This window comes from Pogoniulus pusillus, chromosome 4 (assembly GCF_015220805.1).
Source record: "Pogoniulus pusillus isolate bPogPus1 chromosome 4, bPogPus1.pri, whole genome shotgun sequence".
Taxonomy (NCBI): Eukaryota; Metazoa; Chordata; class Aves; order Piciformes; family Lybiidae; genus Pogoniulus; species Pogoniulus pusillus.
The window spans coordinates 41,928-55,945 of record NC_087267.1 but is presented as its reverse complement, the minus strand read 5'-3'; the positions used below and the strand labels follow the sequence as shown (position 1 = coordinate 55,945).

Here is a 14,018-nt window from a genome sequence, read left to right as displayed (position 1 = left end):
ACAGCCTCAGGCTGCGCCAGGGGAAATTTCGGCTCGAGGTGAGGAGAAAGTTCTTCACTGAGAGAGTCACTGGGCACTGGAATGGGCTGCCTGGGGAGGTGGTGGAGTCGTCGTCCCTGGGGCAGTTCAAGGCAAGGTTGGATGTGGCACTTGGTGCCATGGTCTAGCCTTGGGCACTGTGGTAAAGGGTTGGACTTGATGATCTGTGAGGTCTCTTCCAACCTTGGTGATACTGTGATACTGTGAATCTTCTCTTCTTCAGACTAAGCAGCCCCAGGTCCCTCAGCCTGTCCTCATCAGGTGCTGCTCCAGTCCCCCCATCATTCTCGTAGCCCTCTGCTGGACACTCTACAGCAGATCCCTGTCCTCTTACTGAATACAGTATTCAAGATGAGGTCTCAGCAGGGCAGAGCAGAGGGGGAGGAGAACCTCCCTTGATCTGCTGGACACACTCCTCCTAATGCACCCCAGGATCCCATTGGCCTTCTTGGCCACAAGGGCACATTGCTGTGCCATGGATGTTCTCCACCAGCACCCCCAGGGCCCTCTCCCCAGGGCTGCTCTCCAGCAGTCACCTCCCAGCCTGTACTGCTGCAGTTTGTTATTCCTCCCCAGGTGCAGGACTCTGCACTTGTCCTTGTTGAGCCTCATCTGGATCCTCTGTGCCCAGCTCTCAGTCTGTCCAGGTCTCTCTGGATGGCAGCACAGCCTGCAGCTGTATCAGCCAAGCTTCCCAGTTTGGTGTCATCAGCAAACCTGCTGAGCAGACTCTGTCTGTGCCCTCATCAATGTCATTGATGAAGATGTTGAACAGCACTGGATTCAGCACTGATCCCTGGGGGACTCCACAGGTTACAGCTCTCCAGATGGTCCTGGCACCATTGACCACCACTCTTTGAACTCTATCTTGTATCCAGCTCCTAATCCACAGAAGGGCTCCTTCTAAGCCTATCCAAAGATGATGTGAGCACCTGCAACTTCTGTTCATTCCCTTGTGTATTGCAGGTGTTCAGCGGTTCTAAGGATACAAATGTGAGAAGGTCGTTCTGGATCCATGGAGCTAACAAGGAGTGTGAGTGGTGGAGTTGCTGTCCCTGGAGGTGTTCAAGAAAAGACTAGATGAGGCACTTGGTGCCATGGTCTAGTTGACTGGATAGGGCTGGGTGCTAGGTTGGACTGGATGGTCTTGGAGGTCTCTTCCAACCTGGTTGATTCTATGATTCTATGATTTATTTCTCAAGAGTCAAAGAGGCATTGCACCTTTAACTTTTGCAGCTGAAAAGCAGTGTACTTGAAGAATCAATGAAAATTAACAGAAGAGAAGTGAAGAAAAAGCAGCACCAGCTCAGGGTTTTCAGCTTATCTGCAGTTTGCTTCTCCTCAAAAGCATTATTGTTTCTTCAGAGCAATAACTGCACAGCACCTGGGGGACTTCACCGGATCAAATAACTTCACAAGACCAGACCAGGCAGTGGTGTCCTGCAAAACGACATAGGATTGAAATGTAGAACAATTCATTCCACTTAAAAGCTAAGATAGGGAAATTGGCCCACACTGTGAAATACAAAAGTGGAAAAAAAGTCCTTAATGCACAGCAGGGAAATACTTTTACCTAAGAAGAAAATCATAGGAAGTTTGTTGTGGAAGAAAAGAACAAAAGCACACCCAGACCAGGATGTATTTTAAACACATGGCATTATTTCTGGCACTATTGATTACCACCCCCTTCATTGATACAGCTCTTTCTGGTTTGGTTTGGTTGAACCAGAACAAAGAAATGGAGGCTCAGGTCCTACTCATTTTCTTCAGCACATTCTAATGCTGAAGATGATTGACTCCTGGAGAGCAGACAGGCTGAAAGGGACCTAGAGGTGCTGGTAGGTAGTAGATTGAACATAAGCCAGCAGTGTGCCCAGGTGGGCAGGAGAGCCAATGGCATCCTGGCCTAGCTCAGGAGCAGTGTGGCCAGCAGGACAAGGGAGGTTATTCTTCCCATTTCCGCAGCACTGCTCAGGCCACATCTTGAGTGCTGTGTCCAGTTCTGGGCTACTCAATTCAAGAGAGATGTTGAGGTAGTGGAAGGAGGCCAGAGAAGGGCAGCAAGGCTGGTGAGGGGCCTGGAGCACAGCCCTGTGAGGAGAGGCTGAGGGAGCTGGGGGTGTGCAGCCTGCAGCAGAGGAGGCTCAGGGCAGACCTCACTGCTTTATACAACTACCTGCAGGGAGGCTGTAGCCAGGTGAGGTTGGTCTCCTCTGCCAGGCACCCAGCAACAGAACAAGGGAACACACCTCAAGTTGTGCCAGGGGAGGTCTAGGCTGGATGTTAGGAGGAAGTTGTTGGCAGAGAGAGTGACTGGCATTGGAATGGGCTGCCCAGGGAGGTGGTGGAGTTACCGTCCCTGGAGGTGTTGAAGCCAAGCCTGGATGAGGCACTTAGTGCCATGGTCTGGTTGATTGGCCAAGGCTGGGTGCTAGGTTGGGCTGGATGAGCTTGGAGGTCTCTTCCAAGCTGGTTGATTCTATGGTTCTGTGAATACTGGTTTTAATGGTTAATCTAACAATATTATGGAATCATAGAATCACCAGGTTGGAAGAGACCTCCAAGCTCATCCAGTAATATGTTGCATCAAATAAGATTTGTTGCATATTCAATGATTTTTTACTGTCTATTGACTGGCAATCACCCCACAATTAAAAGAACATGAGCCTTGCTAGTGCTGCTTTGCTGAAGTCAGAACGTCTGCCTGCCTGTGTTTATGCTAAATGGAATGAGTGTTTGCACTTCTGCAGATACGATGAGAATAACAATTCTGCAGCAGAGACTTCTGGTCTGCACAGTAACAAATGGCCAGAACTAGTCTCATTGCACTGACGTAGCCTTTGGGGGCCATAAACCATAATGCAAAGTACCTGCTCCTTGAGGTAGCAAAGACGATCCAGAAGTATCAACGCTTCTATGCAGGGCGCCAGAGCAACCTTCAGCTGAAAGGAAGATCAGACACTACCGTGAACTTGGGAAAGAGAAACAACACTCTTCAAGTGGCAGCACTGCCACTCAGAGTTCCAGGAAGGTCAGTCTTTTCCTCAGTGGTCCTGCTGTACTAATGTTACCTTGACACTCTTCCCTCTGGGAGGGACATCTTCGGACAGGTTCTGTTTAAGATTAATAACACACGGAATGCCACAGAGAGCGGCAGTGGCGTTATTTACCTGCGTTCAAGACACTGTGCAACAGGAGAGTCATAGCATGTGAAGCAGAACAAGGTTAAAGAGGGAAATAAGGAATTTTAATAACAAGAATTGTTATAACTGCATGGAGACCAGTCTAGGTTTAAGAGGAGACTGATATTTCATTTTTCAGCACTCTTGCAAGGAGAATCTTCCCTGTGCTCACTTTATTATTTTACTGACACCTAATATAGTCTGGGAATAGGATTGGCTCCAAACTTCTGGCCAGCCTGATCTAGGCTAGAGTGTCCCTGCCCATGGCAGGGGAGCTGAAACTAGATGATCCTTGTGGTCCCTTCCAACCCTGACTGATTCTATGATTTTATGATTTGGAAGGGGCAGCTGCTTTGTTGGTGAGATTGCACACCACAGAGTAAGATAGTCCTCCTCTGCGTAAAACTTAACAGGGCTTAGTTATAGACTAGCACATATATACAAAGTGTGCATCTTAAAACTTTTACCATATTAAAGGCTTCCAGCTCATCCATCCTGTGCTTGTATTTTTCATAGTACTCCATGATAGAACTGTCTGAGAGCTGCAGGAGATTGAAACACAAAGAAAGAAAAGGAAGATAGCAGAGTTATTCTAGTTACTTTTTCACCACAACTCTAAAATGAAATACTTTTTTGGGGGGGTATTTTTAATAATTGAAAGTCAGACCACAAAGTGAACCCCATGCTTTGGTTTTTGTTTGGTATTTTTAGTTTGTTACTTTCTAGGGGTTTATGATAAGGTTCCGATGGCTGTTTCTCAGGTCTCCTTTACAAGAACCACTCTTCAGACAGCGTTTTCTGGCTGACATGCAACACTGGGATGTGTTCGTTGCTCAGGAAACTCCAGCCACTCTTCAGTGAGTATTGCACAGTAAAGTGGACAAACATACTCAGCACTGCTCAGGCCACACCTTGAGTCCTGTGTCCAGTTCTGGGCTCCTCAATTCAGGAGAGATGTTGAGGTGGTGGAAGGTGTCCAGAGAAGGGCAACAAAGCTGGGGAGGGGCCTGGAGCACAGCCCTGTAAGGAGAGGCTGAGGGAGCTGGGGGTGTGAAGCCTGCAGAAGAGGAGGCTCAGGACAGAGCTCATTGCTGTCTGCAGCTACCTGAAGAGAGGCTGTAGCCAGGTGGGGTTGGGCTCTACTGCCAGGCACCCAGCAACAGAACAAGGAGACACAGTCTCAAGTTGTGCCAGGGGAGGTCTAGGCTGGATGTTAGGAGGAAGTTGTTGGCAGAGAGAGTGATTGGCATTGAATGGGCTGCCCAGGGAGGTGGTGGAGTCACCATCCCTGGAGGTGTTGAAGCCAAGCCTGGCTGGGGCACTTAGTGCCATGGTCTGGTTGATTGGCCAGGGCTGGGTGCTAGGTTGGACTGGATGAGCTTGGAGGTCTCTTCCAACCTGGCTGATTCTATGATTCTGTTTCCAAAAAAGTACCCTGAAAAAAACCCCAAACTTTGATTTTTTTAATACCTAAAACTAATGATGGATTTGCTCCATTAATAGCACTAAACCCGAGAATGGTTTCTGTTTGTCTAGCGATGCACAAAACAAACCAACTCAATGCACTGTGGTGGTGACTTCACGAACTTACACAGCCATTAGTACTTCTTGCCATCTCTGTTTAGTGACTTACCTTGGAATCATCTAGTTCCAGTTTTTTGAGAGCTTTCCTGACATAATCTACAAAGGAGGATGATTTGGAGTAAACTTTCCCGACGTGTCGATCACTGCAAATACAGCATTGACATGCAGGCTTTTATACATCCAACCACAGCAATTAACACTTCTTTAATTTCATCTTTAACTGAGAAGAAAGAGATCAGTCAAACGGGTGGTAACAATTTCCCTTTTCCCTCCTTCTACTTAAACCAGCAAATACTTGAAGAAACCAGCAACAGAAGAAGGGGACACAGCCTCAAGCTGTGCCAGGGCAGGTCTAGGCTGGATGTTAGGAGGAAGTTGTTGGCAGAGAGTGATTGGCATTGGAATGGGCTGCCCAGGGAGCTGGTGGAGTTGCTGTCCCTGGAGGTGTTGAAGCCAAGCCTGGCTGGGGCACTTAGTGCCATGGTCTGGTTGATTGGCCAGGGCTGGGTGCTAGGTTGGGCTGGATGAGCTTGGAGGGCTCTTCCAGTCTGGTTGATTCTATGACTCTATAAATGTCTAGCTACAGCGATGGAACAACCATACTACGGTTTGTGCTAGTTTGAGCCTAGCTAGAATGTTTTGGTGAGAAGAATTAGATGCTAGGCTGTGAAAAGGAAACAGTGGTGATGGCTGCTGCACTCATAGGCTTGCTGAGAGGTGTAAGAACAAGAACATAAACATAGATAAGGGAGTCTCTTTCTGGGCTTTTTGGGCTGCACTTCTCTCTCTAACTTGCTGCCTGACTAATCCATCTGCTTCCTAACCCCCCTGAGCCGACCCTCCAAACTACCTTGAGCGTAAGGCAAAGCCTGGGGTAAGGTAGAGGGGTGGGGAGAAGGTGTTAGGGTGGTTGGGAGCTCCTCCTGAGGACTCTGGTGTCTGGGAGGGCTGTTGTGTTTCTGTATTACTTTTTAACTTGTCTATTTCTGTATCTTGTGCTAAGCTGTAACTATGAAGCTTCCTTCAATTTCCAACTGGCTGAGTCTAGTCTGGGGGATTTTCCAAAGTTGGGGGGGGGGGGGGGGCAGGGAACACCCAAACCATCACATGGTTATAGAACAGTTATTACTTCACCTAAGATGGTGAAAGTTGTTGGGGTTTTTTAAGGTTGTTTTTTAACTTCTCCGCTAATATTTTTATTTCCTTATATGAATGCAAAAAAATCTTTTTTCCTGCTGATGGAAATTACCTTCTACACTGCTCCTATAATTTCCTGCAACGCTGCTGTAATGTATTTGCCATCAACCACTGGACCAAACAAATACCAAGTTGGAGGAATACTTCACTTCTTCTTGTCATTTTGTGCTCTTGTGCTTGTACATTTTATTTCCTTAACTGATGCCAGAATTTTCTCCTGTTTATAACTCAATGGCCTTTCATTTGAAGCCAGCCAAAAATGTGGGTTGTTCAGAAAACATGTCCAAACAATGTACAAAAAACCCTTAAAAAAAACCCAGGAATATAGGATGAGTGAATCCTAACAAGCCACTTACATATGTTCTCTGTTTGAAGTGTCTTAGAGAAACAACAGGAAAAGTTTTTGCTGGTTTGAATTTGCTTTCTTAACTCTGATCTAACATAATTCATTTTCCAGCTGTGTATCTTAGAATTGTAGCATCATAGAATCATAGAATGGCCCAGGCCAGAAGGGTCCTCTAGAGTTCACCTATTCTGCCCCCCCTGCAGTCAGCAGACACATCCCCACCAGACCAGGTCACCAAGGGTCCTGTCAAGCTTCACCTAGAATGTCTCCAGGGAAGGGGCTTAAACCACCTCCCTGGGCAACCACTTCCAGTACTCCACCACCCTCATAGCAAAGAACTTGCTCCCAATATCCAATCTAAATCTGCTCTTCTCAAGCTCGAGGCCATTGCCTCTCGTCCTGTCACTGCAATCCATTGTAAACAGCTTCTCTCCATCCTTCCTGTGGGCCCCCTTCAGGAACTAGCAGGCTATTAGGTCCCCCCGGAGCCTCCTCCTCTCCAGACTGAACACCCCCAGCTCCCTCGGCCTGTCTGTGCTGGTTTCAGCCTAGCTGGAATATTTTGGTGAGAAGGATTAGATTCTAGGCTGTGAAAAAGAAACAGTGGTGATGGCTGCTGCACTCATAGGCTTGCTGAGAGGTGTAAGAACAAGAATACAAACATAGATAACAGAGTTGCTCTCTATGTGGACTTTGGGCTGAATTTCTCTCTTGAACCTAACCTGCTGTGTGACTAATCCATCTGCTTCCTAACCCCCTGGCTGACCCTCCAAGCTACCTTGAGCATAAGGCAAAGTCTGGGGTAAGGTAGAGGGGTGGGGAGAAGGTGTTAGGGTGGTAGGGAGCCCCTCCTGTGGACTCAGGTTTCTGGGAGGGCTGCTGTGCTTCTGTATTACTTTTTAACTTGTCTATTTCTGTATCTATTGTAAATACCTGCTTGTCTATCGTGCTAAGCTGTAACTATAAAGCTTCATTCAATTTCCAGAGCTGCTGAGTCTGACCTGGATGATTTTCCAAAGGGGGGGGGGGCAGGGAACCCCCAAACCATCACACTGTCCTCATAGCAGAGATGCTCCAACCCTCTGATCATTTTTGTGACCCTCCTCTGTACCCACTCCATCAAGTCTATGTCCTTCCTATAATAAGGGCTCCAGAACTGGACACAGCACTCCAGGTGAAGTCTCACCAGAGCAGAGTAAAGTGGCAGAATCCCCTCTCTGGATCTGCTGGCCACACTTCTTTTGATGCAGCCCAGGATGTGTCTTGCCTTCTGTGCTGCAAGCTCACACTGACTGCTCATGTCCAGCAGGACACATGCTCATGTAGCACAGGAGTTAAATTTTCAGCTAGTGAGTTTTCATCTTGAGCAGGAATACACTCACTCCTTGGCCCCATCCAATGAAACACTGTGTAGAAATACCTCAGCTTAAAACTTCTCTGCATTCTTAGTGATCTTCCTTTCTCTGTATTTAAAGATCAGAGTTACTATTGACTGAGGTGAACAGAAAAGACTTCACTCCATGGTAGTTCAAATGTTGTTTAGCTGTCAAGGACCTTCCACTCATTGAGAAATGCTTCTGTGGTCATATTTAATATTCAGATGTGTCTAAAGACTTGGGCTGATGCAGTCTGCAAATCAGTCGATGCTTACCCTTTGGAAGATGGGCATCTGGTTCCTCAACACCAGCTACTTGGGGAAAGATAGTCTGGATCTGGCTGGGAGGGAACTAACTTTGCAGCAGCCCATGTAGTGCTGTGGTTTGGATGTGTGACTGAAGTACTGCTGGTAACACACAGCTGTTGCCAAACAGGGATTGCACATCATGAAAGCCTTCTCTATTCCACCCTCTGCCTCCCAGGGAGCAGGCTGTCGGTACACAAGATGTCAGCGTGGCGACACAACGGACCTGAATGGATCACGGAGATACTCCATGCCACTTAACGTCATGCTCAGCAATAAAACGTGGGAGGAGAGGGGGAGAGGAGTCTTTCTAAGGTAGCCACTGCTTTTATTTCAAAAGTATAACCTTAGTTGCTTCCTCCAAAGCACGCTCCCATCAAAAAAAAATTAACACCTCTCTAACTTCTTCTTCTCTTTAAAATTTAATAGCCATGATTTTATGGGTGTTTATGCCATTTTTAAAAGGAAAAAAGCTTCTATTCTTTTAGCAGAAGATTCAGCATGATTTTATGTGTGGTAGTTTATGTAATTTAAAATGAAACAAACATGGCTTCTTTTAGGAAGGGCTCTGCACATTCAGAGGTAACTGCATTAGCACTTATTTTAGATCAGGAGTACACTGCTGAAGCGCATGTTCCAATTTCCCCCATGTCCCATGCCTTGGTTCACACTGTGGAATAGGCTCAGAGCTGAAAAAACCCAGGGAAATGGGTTATTTTCAAACTAGACTGGAAGGTGTGCTTCTGGAGGCACTCCAGGTACCTCACAGAATTAAATCAAAATCTAACCCAGCTATAACTACACACAAAGGAGCACAGTGTACATGTCAGGTCCTCAGCATCAGCTCTCCAAATCACATCCTACAAGGTGTGCTAGTTTGAGCCTAGCTAGAATGTTTTGGTGAGGAGATTTAGATTATAGGCTGTGAAAAGGAAACAGTGGTGATGTCTACTGCACTCATAGGCTTGCTGAGTCCCTTGGGGCTGCACGAACTTCTCTCTCTAACCTAACTTGCTGCCTGACTAATCCATCTGCTTCCTAACCCCCCTGGCCGATCCTCCAAACTCACCTTGAACATAAGGCAAAGTCTGGGGTAAGGTAGAGGGGTGGGGAGAAGGTGTTAGGGTGGTTGGGAGCCCCTCCTGGGCACTCAGGTTTCTGGGAGGGCTGCTGTGCTTCTGTATTACTTTTTAACTTGTCTATTTCTGCCTGTAGCTGTGGATATTGTAAATACCTGCCTGCATCTTGTGCTGAGCTGTAAGTATAAAGCTTCATTCAATTCTCCAGAGCTGCTAAGTCTAGTCTGGGTGATTTTCTTAAGTGTGGGGGGGGGCAGGGAACACCCAAACCATCACACAAGGGCACAGTACTTGCCAGTGTAGGCACAGGCAGCTTTTTACAGCCATGATGGCTGTTAAGCTTTCAGCAGTTTTTCTCAGGATGAATGGTATCTTTTTGTCTTCTGCAGTATTAAAGCTCCCAGGACCTCTGCTTGACAGAGTAGCCCAAGACTGTGTTGGCTTTTTAGTGATTTTGCTGTCAGTTCTCTGGTGAAGATAAGTTTTTACCCACATAGCTAGGATTAAAGAGGACTTATTTCAGCTATGGGTAAAGGAAGGACAAAACGCTTGTGATGTGGATTTAGGATGAACCAATCTGTTCTGCATTTTAATACTAATACTAATACATACATAAAGTGTGATAAGACTGATCCTTATGTTCTCCTGCTTTCTACGAAACTCTTTCTCTGCACAATTGTGATGGTTTGGGCTCTTACCCGCCCCCCCACACTTTGTATTTGCCCCAGCTAACTCAGACGGACCCTGGGAATATAGATGAAGCAATTTATTTACAGCTAGCAGAATTTACAAGCAGCTATTTACAATATATACAGTTCTATACAATTATATACAGAAATATACAAAAGGATAAACAATACAGAAGCACAACTCCCCTCCCAGAAACCTGAGTCCCCAGGAGGGGCTTTCAAACCACCCCAACCCCTCCCCTTGCCCTCTCAACCTTACCCCAGTTCTCAGGAAGAAGAGAGGTGCAGCCAAGAGGTTAGGGAGCAGGGTTAGTGGGAGCAAGGTTAATGAGATGTGACCAGGTCTGAAGGCAAAGGCAGAAGAAAAAAAAAATGGAGAAAGTTTACTTCTTCTTCCCAGAGTTCTCAGCGTGACTGTGAGAGAAGGAGACATCAATTGTTTTTCATTCCACTGCCTGTTATCTAGTTCTTTTACCAAAACATTCCAGCTTGCTTCTAACTAGCACAACAATAGAAGGTGGAAAAGAATCAGATCTTTGGTTTGTATTCTGTGAATTCAGAGCTTTCATACCTTTTGGTGCCACCATAAATTTCTTCTATAATAACCTGAAGAACAGCTCGATAAAACAACGATTCTGTAGGCAGCTGCAAAAAAACACCAGAATTACAACAAGGATTTAAAGCTGGCACCGGAACTAAGGGAAGGGTAACAAAATTAGTACTGCCCTCCTCGACTACTTATTGGCATCTGTTCTTTACAATCAGTCCCAGCAGGTTTAAGAGGACAATTTATTAATGCCCTTGTAACCAGTCAAAACAGTATTTGTGTGTCAGACACTAACATAACTATGAATACAAGAGAGAAAAAGAATAAGGAAAAAGGAAAAAGAAAAAGATCAAAGAAAAAGAAGAAAAAGAAAAATAAAAAGAGAAAAAGAAAAAAATAAGAAAAAAGAAAGAAAAATGAAAAGAAAAAGAAGAAAAAGAAAAAAGAAAGAAATTGAAAAAGGAAAAAGAAAAAGAGAAAGAGAAGGAGAAAGGGAAAGGAAAACAGAAAAGGAGAAAAAGAGAAAAAGAAAAAAGAGAAAAGGAAAAGAAAAAAGAAAAAGAATTAAAAAAGGAAAATAAAAAGAGAGAAAAAAGAGAAAGGAAAAGAGAAAGAAAAAAGAGAAAGGAAAAGAGAAAGAAAAAAGAGAAAGGAAAAGAGAAAGAAAAAGGGAAAAGAAAAAGAAAAGAAAACAGAAAAGAGAGAAGAAGATAAAAATGAAAAAAAAAAAAGGAAAGAGAAAGCAAAAGCAAAAGCAAAAGCAGGTGAAATCTGAGGTAAAAGTTCGGAGGCTGGCAGAAAGAATAAAGAAACCAAACCCAAGCAAGAGCCAGCAGGCAGATCTATGGCTCGTGGCCCAAATCCCACCGCGCCACAGGAGTGCAGCAGTCGGCCCAGGCTGCTGGGGGGACAGCGGGACGAAGCCCCAGCCGAGCCCCACCGCCCGTGCCGGGCCACGCCGCCAGCGCTGAGAGCTTGGCGACTGCGTGCGAAAGCTGCGGGCATGAAAAGAGCTCATGCTTGCCGGTTAAAAATCCACTCCACACTGGATTTACAGTACTGGGGTCAGTGGGATTACAGGCCAAAAACAGGAGAGATCTCTCAGCTTTGCCTTTTAAACACTCCCACACTTGGTGTCCACCATTCCCAACAGGAGAGCCTGAGCAGCAGTAATTCAACACATCCACAGGGCAAAACAGAGAGGGAGTTAAAAAGCCAATGATGATATTTCTAGAAGGTTCACGCTTTTGTCTCAGCCATCTCTATTTTTACACCAGCTGAGAGAAGACTGGCACAGAGTGATCCAAACCAGTAATATCAGAAAGACTTTTGTACTTGAGTGTATGCATTAGCTGAAAGACAGAGAAGGCTGGAAGGACACTTCAGTGCCTTGTATTTTAAGCTGTTTTCTCCCAGACTCTTACTTGTCAAAAGAGAGCAGATTTGCTAAGTACAATCACAGCAACAAAAATCATGAACCACAGAATGGTTTAGGTTGGAAGGGACCTCAAAGCTCGTCCAGTTCCAGCCCCCTGCCATAGGCAGGGACACCTCCCACTAGAACAGGTCACTCAAGGCCTCATCCAACCTGGCCTTGAACACCTCCAGGCAGGGAGCAGCCACAGCCTCCCTGGGCATCCTGTGCCAGTGTCTCACCACCCTCACTGCAAACAACTTCTTCCTGACATCCACTCTAAATCTGCCCTCTGCCAGTTCAAACCCATTCCTCCTCATCCTGGCATTACCAGACCTTGTCAATAGTCTCTCCCCAGCCCTCCTGCAGCCCCCTTCAGACACTGCAAAGCCACTCCAGGGTCTCCTCGCAGCCTTCTCTTCTGCAGCCTGCTGAGCCCCAACTCTTGTAGCCTGTCCTCACAGCAGAGCTGCTGCAGCCCTCTGAACATTTTGGTGGCCTCCTCTGGAGTGGCTCAAACAGGTCCATGTCCCCCTTGTGTTGGGGGCTCCAGAACTGGACCCAGGACTCCAGCTGGGGTCTCAGGAGAGCAACGTGGTGTTGCCATGACACATGCTATATAGACAGGGTTTCATGCAGCCTGTGCTACTACGTTAAGACTCCAGAAACACAGAAGTTCAGTAAGAGGTCATGGATTAAGAACATTCTAGGGGGAAAAGTGCATTTTATCTTAGAGCGGCTCAAATAAACACTGTGACTTACCACTTGGCCAACTGCAACGCGCTCCAAGGCCTGTAAAAATGAAGGCATTAAATTGCTGATGTGTTTATTCTTTATCAGAAGATTTTATAAACACATTGTATAACAGTCAGAGGACATGGCATTTTAAAAGATGTGTGAAATAACACAAGCTTGCACACTTGGAAGCGTTGATACCTCTGGGGGTTCATAATCAGCTCCTTCCTGTTATTTGTGTTTATTTCTAAGAGCAGCAGTGACAACTGATGGCACAGAAACAGGCACGAGATTTGTTTTGCCTGGTGTTGGAAGAGTATTTCAGAGGACTGCTCTCTATGAAAGTGCTAGAAAGGAACAGGCTTGAGTCTGTTCCTACTGAAATACAAATAATTCACTTTGCATGTCCAACTCTTAAATCGGAGTTCAAGGTACAACGTAGTTAAATACTTTTAGTCCCTAATATTCATAGAATCAGCTAGCTTGGAAGAGACCTCCAAGCTCAACCAGCCCAACCTAGCACCCAGCCCTGGCCACTCAACCAGACCATGGCACTAAGTGCCCCAGCCAGGCTTGGCTTCAACACCTCCAGCCACAGAGACTCCACCAGCTCCCTGGGCAGCCCATTCCAATGCCAATCACTCTCTCTGCCAACAACTTCCTCCTAACATCCAGCCTAGACCTGCCCTGGCACAACTTGAGGCTGCGTCCCCCTGTTCTGTACGGTGTGACACTGATGAGAAGGAAAGGCAAATGCCTTTTAGAAAGCACTTTCTGCAGGAGGATTTAAAGCAACATCTCTAAAATGAAGGCTTTTTTACTCTTTACCTTGCCAAGGGTGACACATTTAAGTCTTATGAACACTGAACAACTGTCCTCCTATACTTCCTCCTGATAGCACTGAATGATCACATTAGGTCAAGTTTACATAACCTCGCTACATCAGCCCATACTGAGTCTTTAGTCCACACCATTCCCCATAAGGGAGGTACAGAGCTAGCAGCAGAGGCTCACCAGAACCTGGTGTGATTCATCATGATACCAGAAATGAGTAATTATGAGAGATAGGAAAAGTGGTCTTCTAACTGAATTACTGGGTGCAATTTTCAGTGCCTGTCTGTTTGTCTCAAACTAGGCAGCACTTTGTCATTCTCTCTTGATGAGGGTAGGTCTTTAAAAGCAGCTGATCTCCTGGTGCAGCGTTACAAAAATGTTTCCAATCTCTTAAGCCAGAGACATTTCCAGTCTCTTAAGCCACATGGATTTCAGAGCTCTCTCAGTTTTTGGGATAGGCAGACTTGTTTAGGTTTTAAGCGGTCAGAACATTCAATATTATGAATCATGAAGGCGTTGGGGGAGTTCCTGATTGCAAACCTTCTACAATTACTTGTTCCCCAGCAAGCGAGTCCTTGGCCAGGAACTATTACCCCAAGGGGTTACCTTGTTTAGGTTTCAACAAAGGTTTGGCCTTTCTGTCTGTTCTTAAAATACATTTCTGTCAATGCTGACTGTTTTTCATGCCTCA

At 46.0% G+C, this 14,018-nt stretch overlaps 1 protein-coding gene across 4 annotated transcripts in view; it reads right to left on the bottom strand.

The window, feature by feature from the left end:
* Nucleotides 1–1,212: 1,212 nt before the first annotated feature.
* Nucleotides 1,213–14,018, bottom strand: part of METTL25 (methyltransferase like 25) — a 38,177-nt gene continuing 25,371 nt past the window's right edge. For 3 of the 4 annotated variants that reach the window (XM_064141624.1, XM_064141633.1, XM_064141642.1), the window contains exons 7-12: nt 12,521–12,550; nt 10,369–10,442; nt 4,855–4,948; nt 3,689–3,763; nt 2,910–2,981; nt 1,213–1,479 (exon numbers count right to left, since the gene is read on the bottom strand). In XM_064141624.1, the coding sequence (XP_063997694.1) occupies nt 1,390–1,479; nt 2,910–2,981; nt 3,689–3,763; nt 4,855–4,948; nt 10,369–10,442; nt 12,521–12,550 (435 nt within the window). In that variant the 3' untranslated portion in view covers nt 1,213–1,389. Of the gene's footprint in view, nt 1,480–2,909; nt 2,982–3,688; nt 3,764–4,854; nt 4,949–7,959; nt 8,719–10,368; nt 10,443–12,520; nt 12,551–14,018 lie in introns of those variants that run through there. The other variant, XM_064141635.1, reaches the window with a different exon arrangement.